The sequence below is a fragment of the Scyliorhinus canicula genome, chromosome 13 (genome assembly GCF_902713615.1).
Source record: "Scyliorhinus canicula chromosome 13, sScyCan1.1, whole genome shotgun sequence".
NCBI classification, from domain to species: domain Eukaryota; kingdom Metazoa; phylum Chordata; class Chondrichthyes; order Carcharhiniformes; family Scyliorhinidae; genus Scyliorhinus; species Scyliorhinus canicula.
The window spans coordinates 65,207,375-65,223,222 of record NC_052158.1 but is presented as its reverse complement, the minus strand read 5'-3'; the positions used below and the strand labels follow the sequence as shown (position 1 = coordinate 65,223,222).

At 44.4% G+C, this 15,848-nt stretch overlaps 1 protein-coding gene across 3 annotated transcripts in view; it reads left to right on the top strand.

The window, feature by feature from the left end:
• LOC119975490 (serine/threonine-protein kinase PAK 2-like) overlaps positions 1 to 15,848 on the top strand; it is a 73,155-nt gene that overhangs the window by 38,600 nt on the left and 18,707 nt on the right. The window contains exons 2-7 of one of the 3 annotated variants that reach the window (XM_038815223.1): positions 5,178 to 5,258; positions 8,746 to 8,954; positions 11,170 to 11,270; positions 13,924 to 14,068; positions 14,205 to 14,239; positions 15,163 to 15,273. In XM_038815223.1, the coding sequence (XP_038671151.1) occupies positions 8,765 to 8,954; positions 11,170 to 11,270; positions 13,924 to 14,068; positions 14,205 to 14,239; positions 15,163 to 15,273 (582 nt within the window). In that variant the 5' untranslated portion in view covers positions 5,178 to 5,258; positions 8,746 to 8,764. Of the gene's footprint in view, positions 1 to 5,177; positions 5,329 to 8,745; positions 8,955 to 11,169; positions 11,271 to 13,923; positions 14,069 to 14,204; positions 14,240 to 15,162; positions 15,274 to 15,848 lie in introns of all 3 variants that reach the window. The other 2 variants (XM_038815224.1, XM_038815222.1) reach the window with 2 other exon arrangements.

Sequence of the window (15,848 nt, the reverse complement as noted above, 5' to 3'; positions counted from 1 at the left end):
AGTTGTGGAAGTCAGCCATGATCTTGAATGATGACTTTTCGTTATGGCCTCCACTCGCTCCTTTTTCTGATATACAAGCTCTGGAGTTATCTGTTCCAGATACTTATCTGGCTGTGACCTTATTTCCTTTCTATTTCTTAAATGTTATGGTGGGTAAGAGATTTTGCAATTGAAGGATGTGGTATAAATTCTGTGTAGGCAGTTTGAGTAGAATGTAAAACTCACCAGATGATGCAGTAAGTGAGAATACTTTCAAAACAGGTGCAAGCAGACTCTTGGCAAAAGTTAGGTTGGGTTTCAGGCTCTGGGGCTTCATGCACCAAAAATGTTGTTCAGTATGTTGTAAAAATCTTGTCTGTTTGCCTGTCCACTCCAATCCAGTGGAACATTAGTGCTGTCTTGAGGGGGTGCTGCACTGTTAGAAGTGCAAACTTTCAGGTGAGACCTACAGACCATAGTGGTTAGCACTATGGCTTCGCAGTACCAGGATCCCAGGTCCGATTCCTTGTTTGGGTCACTGTCTGTGTGGAGTCTGCATGTTCTCCCTGTGGATTTCCTCTGGGGGCTCCGGTTTCCTCCCACAAATCCCAAAAGACGTGCTATTAGGTACTTTGGACATTCTAAATTCTCCCTCAGTGTACCCGAACAGGCGCTGGAAAGTGGCGACTAGGGGCTTTTCACAGTAACTTAATGTGTCAATAAAGATTATGAAATGAGGTCTCAATGCCTGTTTGATTGTCGAAGACACTGTAGCACTACCTCAAAGAGCAGGGAAGTTTTTACAGGTGTCTTATTCAATATTTAACCCTCAACTGACATCTCAAGGCATTGTTATTTCATGACTTGAGCTGCTGTTTGCAAATTGACATTATAAATTAGCACTATATTTTTAATGTATTTAATTGGCTTTAAAGTGCTCTGGGATATCTTTGGGTTGTGAAAGACGCTATAGAAATGGAGGCCTTTTCTTTCCCGATAAATTCCTATGCCGGCATTTGTAATGTCTTTAAACTGTCTTTAAGTGTGCCATTCATCAACTCTTGGCAAAGCCATGAGCAATTTCCTGGCACATGTTTCTCGATCATGTTTCGAGTTTGTTTACTTTGGAAACAATCACTCTAGATTGGTGTTACTCCAGATTGGTGTATCTTGTATGTGATATTTAATAGTTTATTCCTTCTCAGCCAGAATCTGCTATTGTTAGATTACAGGGTCAGTGACCGCTTTCATAAAACCAGTCTTATTCCATTAATTTGAGCCTGCTGACAAAGATCAGTGAAAGACTTGGGGAGGCAGAGGGATGGTGGTGTATGTTGGGGGGAGTTCTGGATTGAATCACCCAAGTCCCAAGTTTCCTATACGGAATTCCATGGTGAATTGGCATGTTGATCATTGGTATTCAGCAGAAAAGGGTGCCGAAAGAGCCCATTTGGCATATTGGGACTGCACGGACCCTCTGAAAGAGCACTCTACCGTGGCCCACACCCCACCCTATCCCCGTAACTCCACCTAATGTAAACCTGTGAATACTAAGGGGCAATTTATTCCGATGGAATATTATAAAAACATTCAAAGATAAGCTGGCCCCCTGATGGTGGGGATGTTTGAAGAGGCGTTAGGGAAGGGGGGTGCTGCCACAAACCTTGGGGCAGGCATCTTTGAAAACTAAGGCCAGTCCACCTAACCTGCACATCTTTGAACCATGGGAGAAAACCGGAGCACCAGGAGGAAACGCACGCAGGCTCTGGAAGAGCATGCAAACTCCACAGAGTTGCCCACGGCCAGAATTGAACCCGGGTCCCTGGCACAGTGGGATTGAGTGCTGCCATCACAAGGCATTTTGTTTCCTTTTCCCAATTGCTGGGCAATTTCAGAGGGTAGCCACACTGCTGTTGGTCTGGAGTCCGGTGCAGGCCAAACCAATTGATAGTTTCATGGTCACTATTACTGAGACCTTTTTTAAAAATAAACTAACGATGAAAATTAAACAGACACTGACTGACATTTGAGGAGCATTAGGGAGGTGGAGCACAGCTGCCATTGACTTGGCCTCCCCCTGCAGGAGGGAGTTCGCACCAACTCCCTGTCACACAAATTACCATTTAAAATGGTCTTATCCTTCGAGGAACGTGCACTGAAACTTTTTTATGGAATTTAAATTCCACCAGCTGCCATGGTGGGATTTGAATCCATGTTCCTCATTCGTTTGGGCATCTGGATTACTCAAGACCACTGTGCCACCAGCACCCCATGTATTCTAGGTCTGTTTAAACCATCTGCCAATAGTGTTAGTGTCCAGGTAGTGTACAGCCTCCCAGTGGGTGCAGTGAGCAGCAAAGTCAGTGTCAAAGGTTTTTGGTTTATTCATTGAAGGTTAAACCAAACAAATATCAGGGTTCCTTAGAGGCGATAGAGAAGGGGGTGCTGCCACAAACCTTGGGGCAAGCATCGATTTCCCTGTTGCTAAAAAACAAAGGATCCAACGGAGTGTGGGTCATATAGGCCCATATCACTCCTGAATGTGGACGCAAAAGTATTGGCGAAGGTACTGGTGGGTAGGCTGGAGGAGTGCCCCCCGAAGGTGATGGGTGAAGATCATACGGGGTTCATGAGAGGGAGGCAGCTGTTTTCAAACATTAGAAGGGTATTGAACGTCGTTATGGCACCGGCAGAGGGAAAGGAAACCGAGGTGGTTGTGGCATTGGACACTGAGAAGGCATTTGACCGGGTAGAATGGGGGTACTTGATGGGAGTTCTGGAGTGGTTTGGGTTTGGACCAAGATTTGTGAACCGGGTAAAGCTATTATATAAGGAGCCGAGGGAGAGTGTCCGCACAAACCACATCAGCTTGACATACTTTTCTCTCCACCGTGGGACCAGGCAGGGATGTCCTATGTACCCCCCCCCCCTGCTGTTTGCACACACGATTGAGCCGTTGGCCATCGCATTAAAAAGCTTGGGGGTATGGAAAGGAATATTGTGGGGGGTAGAGCATAGGATGTCCTTATATGCCGATGACTTGCTGTTATATGTGTCGGGACAGAGTGTGTCGTTAGGGGAGGACTATTGGAACTGCTTTCTCAGGGTACAAATTAAATCTAGACAAGAGCGAGTATTTTGTGATGTCTCAGCCAGGGGTGGGGGGGGCTGCCATTCCGTAGGGCAGGGACTCCCTTTGGGTACCGGGGTGTGTGCAGATTGTACGGGGTGGCTCCGCAGGTACAACATTTCTAGTTTGGTGGGGAGAGTGAAAGCTGATCTGGCGAGGTGGGATGGTCCCTCTGTCACTGGCGGGTCGGGCACAGGTGGTTAAAATGAACGTGTTGCTGCGATTTCTGTTTATTTTTCAATGCCTGCCAATTTTCCTGCCAAAGGCTTTTTTCAGAGAGATTGAGGGAAGGATTACTTTGTTTATATGGTGAGGGAAGGTGCCCAGAGTTAGAAAGATGCTGCTACAGAGGGGAAGGCAGGCAGGGGGTTTGGGTCTTCCGAACCTGATGTATTACTACTGGGTGGTGAATGTGGAGAAGGTGCGGAGCTGGATCAGAGGGGTTGATTCCCAGTGGGTCAGAATGGAGTAGAATGAAAGCACTGGCAACCGCGCTGTTCCCGATAGCCCCGGAAGGAGGAGGTGCTGACGACAGGGGGACTGGAGAAGGGGTTAGTGTCAGTGGTTTACGGAGCTATTTTGGAAGAGGAGAAGGCACCACTGGAAGTGATCAAAACAAAGTGGGAGGAAGAGTTGGGAGAGGATATGGAGGACGATTTCTGGTGTGAGGTGCTCCGGAGGGCAGGTGCTAATCACGTTCATATGTTTTGGTCCTGTCCAAAGCTAGAGGATTACTGGAAGGAGGTGTTTAGGGTAATCTCTAAAGTGGTGCACGTGAAACTGGATCCGGCCCCCCGGGTGGCCATATTCGGGCTGTCTGACCAGCCAGGTTTGGAAACGGGTGTGGAGGCAGATGTTGTAGCCTTCGCCTCATTGATCGCCCGAAGGCAGATCCTGCTGGGATGGAGAGCAGCCTCTCCACCCTGTGCCCTGGCGTGGTGGGGGAACCTTTTGGAATACTTGACTCTTGAGAAGGTTAAGTTTGAACTGAGGGGAAGGATGGAGGGGTTCTACAATTCATGGACATTATTCATTATGCACATTCAAGAACTGGATAACATTAGTTGGAGTGTGTGGGTGGGAGGGTTGGGGGGGGAGGGGGGCTGTCTGTGTTAATGGCGACTATGGGTGATCCCTAATTCCTTTTTGTCATTTGTTTGTGTGAACATGTGGGCTAATGTTTGGTGGGAGGATGGGATCGTTGTTATTGATGTGGGTATTGACATATTTGTTACTGATTATTGTTGGTGGGTGTAAATTTGGGAAAAAATGTGAAAAAGGAGGAGAATAAAAAATATTTTTTTAAAAACCCTCAGTCTAGGTGTTGGTGATGCACTTGCCTTCCAGTAAGAAAATTGTACTAATACAGCCTAAGTATGACACATGAAGTTTATTGAAATTGATTTTTTTCATTGCCACAAGGTTAATGTAGCTTTCAGCTGGCATGGTAGCAGTGGTTAGCATTGATGTTTCACAGCGCCAGGGTTCCGGGTTCAATCCCAGTTTGGGTCACTGTACGGAGTCTGCAAGTTCTCCCTGTATCTTTCCTCTGGGCACTCTGCTTTCTTCCCACAAGTCCCGAAAGACATGCTGTTAGGTAATTTGGACATTCTGAATTCTCCCTCTGTACCTAAACAGGCACCAAAATGTGGCGACTAGGGGCTTTTCACAGTAACTTCATTGCAATGTTAATGTAAGCCTACTTGTGACACTAATAAAGATTACTATTGCAGTTGTCTTTTTCGGCTAGATACAGGAAGATATTATGGTCTGGTGTTTCAAAAGCATTAAAAGTGCATCTGCCTTTTAATTTATTGAAAGGAGGGGTTAGATATCTGCTTTGAATGTTTATCTCAAATCGGTTAGGCAGATTCTTTGCTGTTTAGACTATACAGTGTTAATCATTTTTCAGTTCAGAAACCAATAGATAAATACGTTGAATAATTTGAATGTATATTCATTAATCTGACAAAGATGAGGCTGGCATGTTGTGGCATGTGATGCATTCCAGTAAGTCAAAATACTGCAAATATTCTGTTTGATCTTGGACCTCATTATTTTTGCCCAGATATTGTGCAGCAGCGTGAAAGACGTCTCCACACAGCGAGTGGTTAGGATCTGGAATGCACTGCCCGAGACTGTGGTGGAGGCAAGTTTAATCGAGGCTTTTAAGTGGAAATTGGATTGTTATCGGAAAAGGAAGAATATTTGAGTTGTAGGTAGGTGGTGGAGTGGCTCTCGGCAACTTGCTCCAGCAGAGAGCCAGCACAGATGTGATTGGTCAAATGGCCTCCTGTCCTATGACAATTCAGTGATTCTGGAATTGTGATCTGTGACTAGCTGGGGCTTTTGGTTTACACCAACTGGAATTCAGTCTTTATTTACATGGGATTTATTTTGGTGGTCAAATTTCAAATATTTCCAAACCTTGCAGTTCAGTGAATCCTTTGGTAGATGGCCTGAAGGGTACAGGGTGCAGTAGTTTCAATTGGCCGACCACACACTTTGTAATTCTTCCTGTAAATGAGGGTTTTTTGGCTGTAGACCAAATGGTGACTGTGTGCCAGTTGGTGCTTTCTCCACCGTGTATAATCAAGTGTTCACAATGTTGACCTGTCAGTGAACGGTGTGACGATCTCTATGTTGGGGGAAAGAGGTGTGTGGAGCACATAGTTGTGTTGTGGAATTCTGTACTGTCCCCAACTATGAAAGAAGCTTGACTCTTCGAGACATTTTCCCATTCTGTCACCCTGGGCACTGCTGGAACTGCAGTTGGATATGTATGATTGCGAAACAGGTACATGATAATATGATCCCCTTTTGAACCCCGAGACTCGCTGTTGGTCATGGCTGATGAATGATGAATAGTGTCCCGGTCGTCACCAAACCCAAGAGAGATTTGGACAGTTTCAACCCACCTATTGTTACACTGGCTGAGACCAAGTAGTGGCCCACAGATTGAAGCTGCGACCGCAGTGGAATATGTAGCCATATCCCACAGCTCCCAGTATTCACCTGAAGCATACCATCTTAACAGTGAGAACTTGGGGAGGTAGAGTTGCAGCCCTATTGCAAGCTGCTTGCATGCGAGGATCTTGATTTAGTTTAGGGTAATCAGCTGTATGCCCCACAGTCAAAACATATGTCTCAACCTGGGGTTATGACCCTGATAGCCATTTGTGGGACCTATTAAGAGAGCAGGGCAATGGGTTACCTGGTTGCCATCTCAATAAACAGTGTGAGGTCCTTGTTGTCCCCTCAAAATAATGCTGTCGTAAAACAGGCAGCATTTACAGCGCAGCTGATTTCCAAACTTATAGTCACTTGCAAGACTGTCTGCCTTGAGCCACACTGACTGCGGGAGCGAGGCTAATGTTCATTTCTCTGCACAGAACACCCTGAAAATAGAGCCAGGCCATTATTCTCTCACACGGCAGCAGAAATGTGAAACCTGGTGGTTGATTGGATTTTATTATGCAATAGCACCGAAGCAAATGGAAGCACGGTTGATTCCTGGCATTAAGATGCTATACAAGGACAAGTGTATTCCATATCAAGAGACAATATAGTGTCCACTCCATATCATGGGGGGTGTAGGGTCTGCTTGCAGTTGCTGCTGAATCTAAAATAGCGGTGATGCAAACTCAATGTGACCAGACCAAAGAGTGCATCTGACTCCAGATTCGAGTTTAAAAGGGCGATAAACACCCAGTAGGAAAGCACCGAGACGGGTTAAATCTTGCTTTTTAAGTTCCGTAATATCGCAAACTGTATTTCTTCGGCTGCCGTGTGACTTTGTCCGTCAATTGTGACGGTTTAAAATTCCTAAATTATACAGATTATTGCGGAGATGTCTGCAATAGTTTGTGTTGTAGTGCCTTGAAGCTGGTCAAACACAGTGAAAGTGTGAAGTGCAGGGCTAGGACAGATTTCTCACTGTTTCATGACTATGATTCTAAAGGAATTTGTATATATGGCTGGTTAGATTTCTGGAACTAAATGTTGGCAGCCACGTGTGGGGTGAGGAGAGAGACGCGCAGGAGCATTAACAAAATGGGGCCAACCTCTGCTTTTTGTAAGTCAGTTTAAGTAGGTTGAACTGCATTCACTGTGGGCGTCTGATACCAAGAAATAACGTTGAAGTCTGCTGCAGCGAATTGGCAGCAGCCCTTTCCATGTTAACAGGACTAGGTGTGATGTCTTCCTGGAATTTGTATAGGAGGGCAACACCAGGGCAACTGGTGCTCCTCTTTGTCGCTCAATATCCCATTGCTTTCCTAGCTTTCTGACCCCTCTTTTCATTGCCACCCTATGCCTCTGTCTATTTCATATCCGAAATGGATGACTTGGACAAAAAAAAACTAGACCAACTGTGAACAAGTTGGTCTAGGATTAAAAGGGCTTTCTCCAACAGTGTTCTAAAATTCCTGTGTTTTCGACTGATGTATGTAGGAATTTGAGATGTATTCTATTTTCGGTGCAGCTAAAAGCCTGGGATAATGTTTGACTGCTGCAGTCATGTTCTTAAAGTCTTGGTTTAGAAGGACAGCTAGGCTTTTTCTCAGGTGCATTTAAAGCACCGTAAAAGTTTGGGCAAAGGGAATTGTATTTGGATTGAGAGTTGCTTGAGGAGTAGATAATTAGAGACATTGTGATCAACTTAGTGAGATGATATCGTTAATGGGAGGAACCAGGCTTGAAACAGTTGGTGTTGAGGATTTCGGGGTGAGTCAGTGGCTGGGAGTTCAGAAAGAGGTTCAGCATTATTCGGACAGGTTGTCGGTTCTCTTTCTTTCAAATAGTCTTAAAAGATCTTGAAGTGGAGTGTCCAAGACATCTCTTTACAGCAAGTATTCCTGAGTCTGCCAACTGTATTTGAAAGTGGGTTGAGAACAGATGGTTTTGCTGTTTGGGGATGAAGATAGCAGATAAGGGCTATTATGTCACTATTGATGAGCATTGTTTAAGGGGTAATTGTAAGCAGTTGTGCGATGTTGTAATATATATGTAAAAGATATTGTAATACAGTGTCGCAATAAAGTTTGTTTTCATTTACCATATCCCTATTTTGCATGAATTCACTTCTGGAGTGTGGTATCCTGTCCTCAGTCTTACAAAATAAAATATTAGGGTTTTGGTCTAGTATCCTAGCAACTGGTGGGGTTGTAATAAATGTTTAAGACTTTTACCACCCCTAGGCTGGCTGACTACACAGCTCACTGTTGATATGCACTGCAGAGTTGTGAATTAGTTCCTGGCAATGCTGCAGTATTGCCTTCCTGCCACTAGAGAGCAATAGAGGCAGCTTTTTAAAAGAAAAAATATATTATGTGGGATTCTGCCCAGGCCAGCATTTATTTCTCAGCCCTAATCATGGCTCACCACCACCTTCCCAAAGGTACTGGGGGGTAGTCAATAAATGCAGGCTTTGCAGGTGACACCCAGACCCATGAAAGAATATGAAAAATGTTGATTTGCCGAACTACTTAATGCCGTGAACTCTGCCGCTTTCTACTGAAAGGGATGTTGGGCCTGTTGTAGCTGTCCTGTGCCAATAAAATACTGTCTTGTATTTGCAAGTACTTGTCTACCTGTTGAGGTGCCTTTCAGTGCTAACCATTGTCTCCTTTTCCTAGGGTTGCATAATCTGCAATTATGTCCAATAACGGAGAGTTGGAGGACAAGCCACCTGCACCCCCAGTACGTGTGAGCAGCACTAGCTTCCCGATGGGCAGTAAGGATGCACTGTTAGCCAACCACACTGCCAAGCCACTGCCATCTGTACCTGAAGAGAAACAGAAGCGGACAAAACTCAAGTCGATTTTCTCAAACACTGGAGAAAAAGGTATAACAGAATCCAGCAATGGGACAAAGGGGAGCATGATGGGGGTCGCAGTGGTTGGTATGTGGTCATTGTAGGCAAGAATACAGTGTTGCATGTAGAAAGTGGACATGGGATTTAACAATGTGTAAAGCTGTCACATCGCGAGGGAGTTAAGGAATGAAATCTGTGATGAATGGTAATGTGCATGGAACAGGCAACACCGAAGCAAATGATACAAGGAGAGGGGTGGAGGTACAGTGAAAGTGGCTGTTTATTGCATGCATTTACCATAGCTGGAGGCGCTTGACTTGAGCTGTACGGTACAACGGGCAATTCTGTCTTCAAAACCCTTAGCATCACAGTGCAATGCAATACAGATCCCCAGTTTTCAACCTCAGTCAACACATGTTGGAATTTCTCTGGAAATGGGCAGAGTTGGGACCTGTTGTTTTTCTTTTAAAGTTGCTGTGGAGAAAGATAATGGTGTTGCGGTGACCCTCGAGGCGGCAGCCTTTTCTCTTTAGCAGTTGTGTAATTGTGTATTTGAAATGCCCTTGTTGGATTAAATCGAATGATAAATGGTGCACTCGTGCACGATAGTGTTCCAGTAAGGGACTGGCTGGCTCCCACAGTTCACACTGTGTCAGCGAGCTGGCAAAATGTCCTGAGTATTCAGTGCTGTGGTTATCCTTCTGATGAACTTCCACTTGAGGGAGGGGGCAGGGAGAATGGAGGATGAACTTTCAGTCGCAGTCAGTACACGTGGTGCTTCCACCTACACGACCCAAGCAGCCAATTACTGGCTTTTCCAATGATTCCAGAATCTTATCCCTTGATTTTAGGACAATGAACTGTCTGTGCTGTTACCCTGCTTTATTCTTCACCCACTTCAATGAAATCTCTGCAGTGGGAGGCTTCCCATCCCCCATGGGCACCAACCATTTATTTATGCATGCTTACCGCTCTTGTTGCTCGAGATTGAGAGATTGATCGGAGCGTAGATATTTTTGAGTCACCGCTTAAGAACTGGTCGTGAGACCCCCAGGAGGGACTCTGAGAAATTGATGATGCCCACCCCAAGACACAAGTCCAATTAAGGACAGGGTTAATTTTATATATGGTGTAAAATATCAATGCTTGCCATGATTAAAATTAAACAAATGCAGGTTGAAACCTAGATTCAGAGACTGATTTCAAGTGATATTACATAGAAACAAGGCATTCAGCCCAACTGGAGTTTATTCTCCACACAAGCTTCCTTTGTGACCCTAAGTTTGGTCTCCACTCAAGTGGAAACAATTTCTTTTTCTCTCTCTCTCTCTCTCTCTCTCTCTCTCTTTCCAAGCCTAGCCCATCAACCCTTTTATGATCAACTATTAGACCACTCGTCAGCTTCTGAATTTTTAGAGACGTATGTCGATTGATTGGAACAAATGGAAGATGTATGTGGGGCAGCAATAGACAATCAAGCTGGAAATGTATTGGGCCTACAGTTTGGTTTGGGTTGGCTAGGGGGACTTCCCGATTGATATTGAGTAACCTAGTCTCCATGCTCGAGTGGTTTGCTTTACTTTTTGACGTGTTTGTATGTTGGATGATTGCGAATTATGCTGAACCTGTTGAGAATGAATCTGTCATTGCTGTGCAAGCTGCAACATTGTTTGAATCGGATAAGTTAATATTGCCAGAAAATAGGCCAATTAAAATATATATTTCATCGGTACTTTTCCTTTGAACACAGTAGATCGTGTTTTGCCATGCTTTTTTTTAAACAAGAAATTATAATTTTTGCAGTGCATATTTTGACCCAAGAAGGTGCTGGTAGTTCACTTGAGAAAACATTGAGAATCAACCACTTAAATGTGATGCTGAAGTCAGCTGTAGACCAGAACAAATTTCACTGAATGGTAAAAAGCTGGGTGAATAATTCCAACAATAACAATGGATTTTCAACAATTTTTCCCCTGGTGTCAGCTCTCAATTGACTCGCTATTTACAGGACTTGTATCTGAATTCTGACCTCTTTGTTCCAAGTTCAGGATCATAACCCCTACATTACAACCTGTCTGTTCTGTGTTGTGTACTGGGGTGACCTCCGTATGGAAGGTGGTTGACTGAGTTGTGTTCCTTGGTTGGAGTAGAGGGAATTTATCCATCCACCTGTTATCATCTGAAATTGTTTTTCCTTGGAGTTGGTTCTTTCTGTATGTTATCGGGGTTTATGTTGTTTGTACAGGGAATAAGAAGAGGGAAAAAGAACGGCCAGAAATATCTCCTCCGTCTGACTTTGAGCACACGATCCATGTTGGGTTCGATGCTGTGACAGGGGAGTTCACTGTAAGTACATAATGAGACGTACAATGAATTATTTCATAGTGACCATTTTGGCTTGACTGTTGAGCAACTTGCATTTGGCCCTATTCCAACGAATGTACTGGCAGCTATCTATTGTATCAATTTGTATAAAGGTCACACTCTCCCTCTGTCTTTGGAGGTTTATGATGACAGCCACCAAGAGCTTCTGTCCTGCTGAACTGGTTCCCAACTCGCTGCAGCAGGGTTTAACAGATTGAAATTGGGCGTTCTCAAATATTCTCATCTTTCACAAATTATAACCTCATTGCACTAGAGAAGGCACAGAGGAAATTGCCAGGTGGAGAACTTTTGCTATATGAAAAGACTGGATAGGTGGGAGGGGTTTTCTTTGGAATGCAGGAAGCTGAAGGGAGATTTAGTTGAGTATAAAATTGAGGGGCCTAGATAGATCGTTCTTATCCACACCCAATCTCCATTAGCGCAAAAAGTGTGGTAGAAGGATCAGAGGGAAATTGCAAAATCTAATGGGGTCTGGAATTCACAGTCTGAGAGTGGGATAGAGGGAGAAACCTTTGTCACATTTGAGAACAAGCGCATTATTGTGCACCAAGATGTAGAAAATATGATTAGGGGGCTGGATGGTTCTTTTTACCGTCGACACACTTGATGGGCTGGATGGCTGCCTCCTATGATATATTTTCTCTGTTTCCATTCCTCCAGCAGAGCAAATAGTTTTATTTATCAAATTAAGTGCCTATTTTAGCCACCTTCATTCCCATTAGGTCACCCCTCAACTCAATGGAATAGAACTCAAAAGACTATGGAACCTGTCCTCAAACTTATTGCTTCAAACCCTCAATTTTAAACTGTACCCGTACCCCATCTGAGGTCATTGACCTAACTGAATGAAGTGCAGTGTCCCAGAACAGGACACCGTGCTCCAGATGGGGTCTGAACCAAGTTCTAAAAAACTGATGCATCATTTCCTGCCCTTTGTATTCTCGCCCCTGAGATAAAGACTAACACTCCATTCATCATTTTGATTGGTGCCCTTATGTCAATGTAACCTTTCATATTTATCTTCTGAAAGGGGTAAATAGACATTTTCAGTCATAGTTCACTTCCCCGGCCCTGTTTTGCTGAGGGCAGGTGTCGAATGATCATAAGATCGTAAGAAGCAAGAGTAGACCCATTGGCCCATCGTGCCTGCTCCGCTATTCAATACGATCATAACTGATCTGATTGTAGCGTTCCTGCCTGTCTCCCATAATCCTTAACTCCTTTGTAGCAAAGATTTGTCGAACTCAGCCTTGAATTAATTCATTCCCCCAGTCTCCACTCTGTGAAAGAGAATTCCAAATCCTCAGAGAAAATTCCTCCTCATCTCCTTCCTAAAAGGGAGACCCCTTATTTTTAAACTACGGCCCCAGTTCTAGATTCCCATGTAAGGGGAACATTATCTCAACATCTAACCTGTGCAGCCCTTTCAGAATCTTGTGTTTCAATACGATCACCTCTTATTCGTATAAATTTTAAATGAGTATAGGCCTAAACTGCTCAATGCTCCATCCAAAGATAGCTTCCTCACCCTGATTATCCAGTGCAAGTTAAACAAGACTTCCAACTTCATTCATCCATGCAATGAAGGCCAAGATTCCATTTGCCTTCCCAATTACTTCCCATGCTTTCATGCTAACTTTTCTCACAATGATGTGGAGATGCCGGCGTTGGACTGGGGTGAGCACAGTAAGAAGTCTTACAACACCAGGTTAAAGTCCAACAGGTTTGTTTCTTCAGGTGACCTGAAGAAGGAGCCGTGCTCCGAAAGCTCGTGTTTGAAACAAACCTGTTGGACTTTAACCTGGTGTTGTAAGACTTCTTACTTTTCTCACAATGACACCCAAATCCCTCTGTACTGCAGGATTCTGCTGTCTCTCTCCATTTCAACACTCTGCTTTTCTACTCTTCCTGTCACACTGGGCAACCTCACGTCAGTGCCAAAGTTTGCTCATGCATTTAACCAATCAATATCCCTTTTCAGGCTTTGTATTCTCCTTGCAACTTACTTTTCCTCCTATCTTTGTATCGTCAGCAAATTTGGCGACAATGCAATAGGTTCCGTTTCCCAACAAAGACCATAAATCGAGGCCCCAGCACCAATTCCTGTGTACACTTCACCATTAAAACTTGCCAACCTGAAAATGACTCATTTATCCTGACGCTTGTTTGTTATGCAATCTTGTAGCCATGCCATTGTATCACCTCCAACATCATGAGCTCTTATCTTGAACAGCAAGTGCCTTTTGGAAATCCTGGTGCACTACATCTTCTGACTCCACTTTGCTACATCCTTTCACAAAACCCTGCTGGCACGTTTTCAAGAGAATGTGTGAATGGAGACCAAGCATGAGGTCATTATGGTGGTGGAGTTGGTGATCAGAATTCTTGACAGATTATTCTTGGCACAAATTGTTTTATAGCTAATTGAAGCCTCATATGGACAGGGAAGGGAGGAGCAAATGTGTCAACTGTACCTCCAGCGCACATTGGGTAGTCTAACCTTTGTGTATTAGCTGGCTAGAGTTGGATTAATTCTGGGCGTGGTGCAATCTTTGCATTGTCCAGTTTCCGCTATTATAGCTTTATTTGAAGCCGGTGTGGTGGTGTTTTACAGGGGATGCCCGAACAATGGGCTCGGCTATTACAGACCTCCAACATCACCAAACTGGAACAGAAGAAAAATCCTCAGGCTGTGCTTGATGTGCTCAAATTCTATGATTCCAAAGTTACAGTGAAACAGAAGTATCTGAGTTTCACAGGTAAGGCGATGGAGCAGCGAACCCAAGGATGGGTGGGTAAAAGTTAGGTTTCCTGCCCAAGGTCTTGACTGATCAGACTAGGCGGAAAATATTAGGCCTTTGGTTTAAGCTTGTTCTTGTTCTTTCTTTCAAACAGAACAACCTGATGGGTTTCCTGCAGTCACACCTGCGGTGAGTATCATACACTTGTAGTACCTTGTTCTTGCATTGTGTCACACATAGCTATCTCCACCTGCGTGCTTTCTAGAGACTTCCGCACATTATAGACTACTTGTTGGTCCGGTATGTGTGTAAGGTCATTAACTCTAATGAAACATAATGCTTGATCTTTTGAGGCAAATACAATGCTGGAGATGTGCTGTAAAAGCAGAATACAGGGACATTTATTGATTAAACCGCATGGAATTCAGATGATAAATATTGGTTACCTGGTTAAGATTTGGAGACTGACTTGCCCAGCATCTACATCTCCCTCTCAACCTCTCAGACTGAATACAGAGGAAGGGTAAGGCGCCCCCACATTTGGAACCTACTTGATTCCAGGATACCAGAAGGTGCTTGCTTAAAGAAAACACCAGCTACCTTTGGGCTCCAGTGCCTTTCACTCTCCTGAGCCAGCCCCACAAGGCAGTGCATATTATTTGACCCATTGCGGAGACCTGGGTGATGGACATGTCCATACACTGGTGGGTCTGTATATCACGACTTCGGGGCCTCTGAGGTCCCCTGACATTCAGCCGAGGGGCCTGGGCTGCCTGTTAGCAGTGAGTCATGTGCGGAAGTGCTCAAAGGGGTCTTGGTGCTGCAGAAGTTATGTACTGACAGGAGCGAATTAATAGACTTTGCTTTCCCCTTTGTAGTAATATAGCCAGCAACAGTGGATCACTCAATTGCATAACATCATCCTGTGGCAAAACCACTGACCCACATTAGTAATAGGAAAGAGGGATAGTATGAGTGAGATGCTTGTATAGGGAAGGAACACTTCATGTGTAGAGGCTGGAAGGGGCTATGATGTATACACATTATAGATATAGGAGTAATACGATGTAGTTTGTATACAAGTGTTATAAAATGTCATTCCTTGTCTTTAGCACAGTACAAAGGGCACGGAGCCATCAAATGTGCCAACTGTTCCGGAGGAGGATGACGACGATGAGGCCCCTCCTCCAGCCATTGCACCACGGCCAGAATGCACCAAATCTGTGAGTATTGTCGAACCAGAAGGTCACTGATCTTGTTTCTGTGAGAGCTCCTTTTGGGGCTGGCTGCCTAATCTTCTTTTTCCTTTGTTTGATTCTGTCGTAGCTGTCATGCTTGACTGTCTAGCTATTGATAAGAAGCATTCAATACTCCATCAACCCATTGTAGGAAAACGTATTTGCTGACCTTCCTTTTTGTTTCTCGTACTATTCCCAAATTTTATACACCTTCCATTATTGATTCATCAACTGGTAGAGATGATATTCCCTATTTACCTTCTCGGACAATTCCGTTAGAACCCCGTTTCACCATCACCACCTCCAGTGAAAGCAGTCCCAGACTTTGGATACATAGAAGATAAGAGCAGGAGGCCGCCTGCTCCGCCATTCATCACGATCATGGCTGATTATCCAACTCAATAGCCTAATCCTGCTTTCTCCCCATAGCCTTTGATCCCATTCTCCCCAAGTGCTATATCTGGCCGCCTCTTGAATATATTCAATGATTTAGCATCAACTACTTCCTGCGGTAATGAATTCCACAGGCTCACCGCTGTTTGGGTGAAGAAATGTCTCCT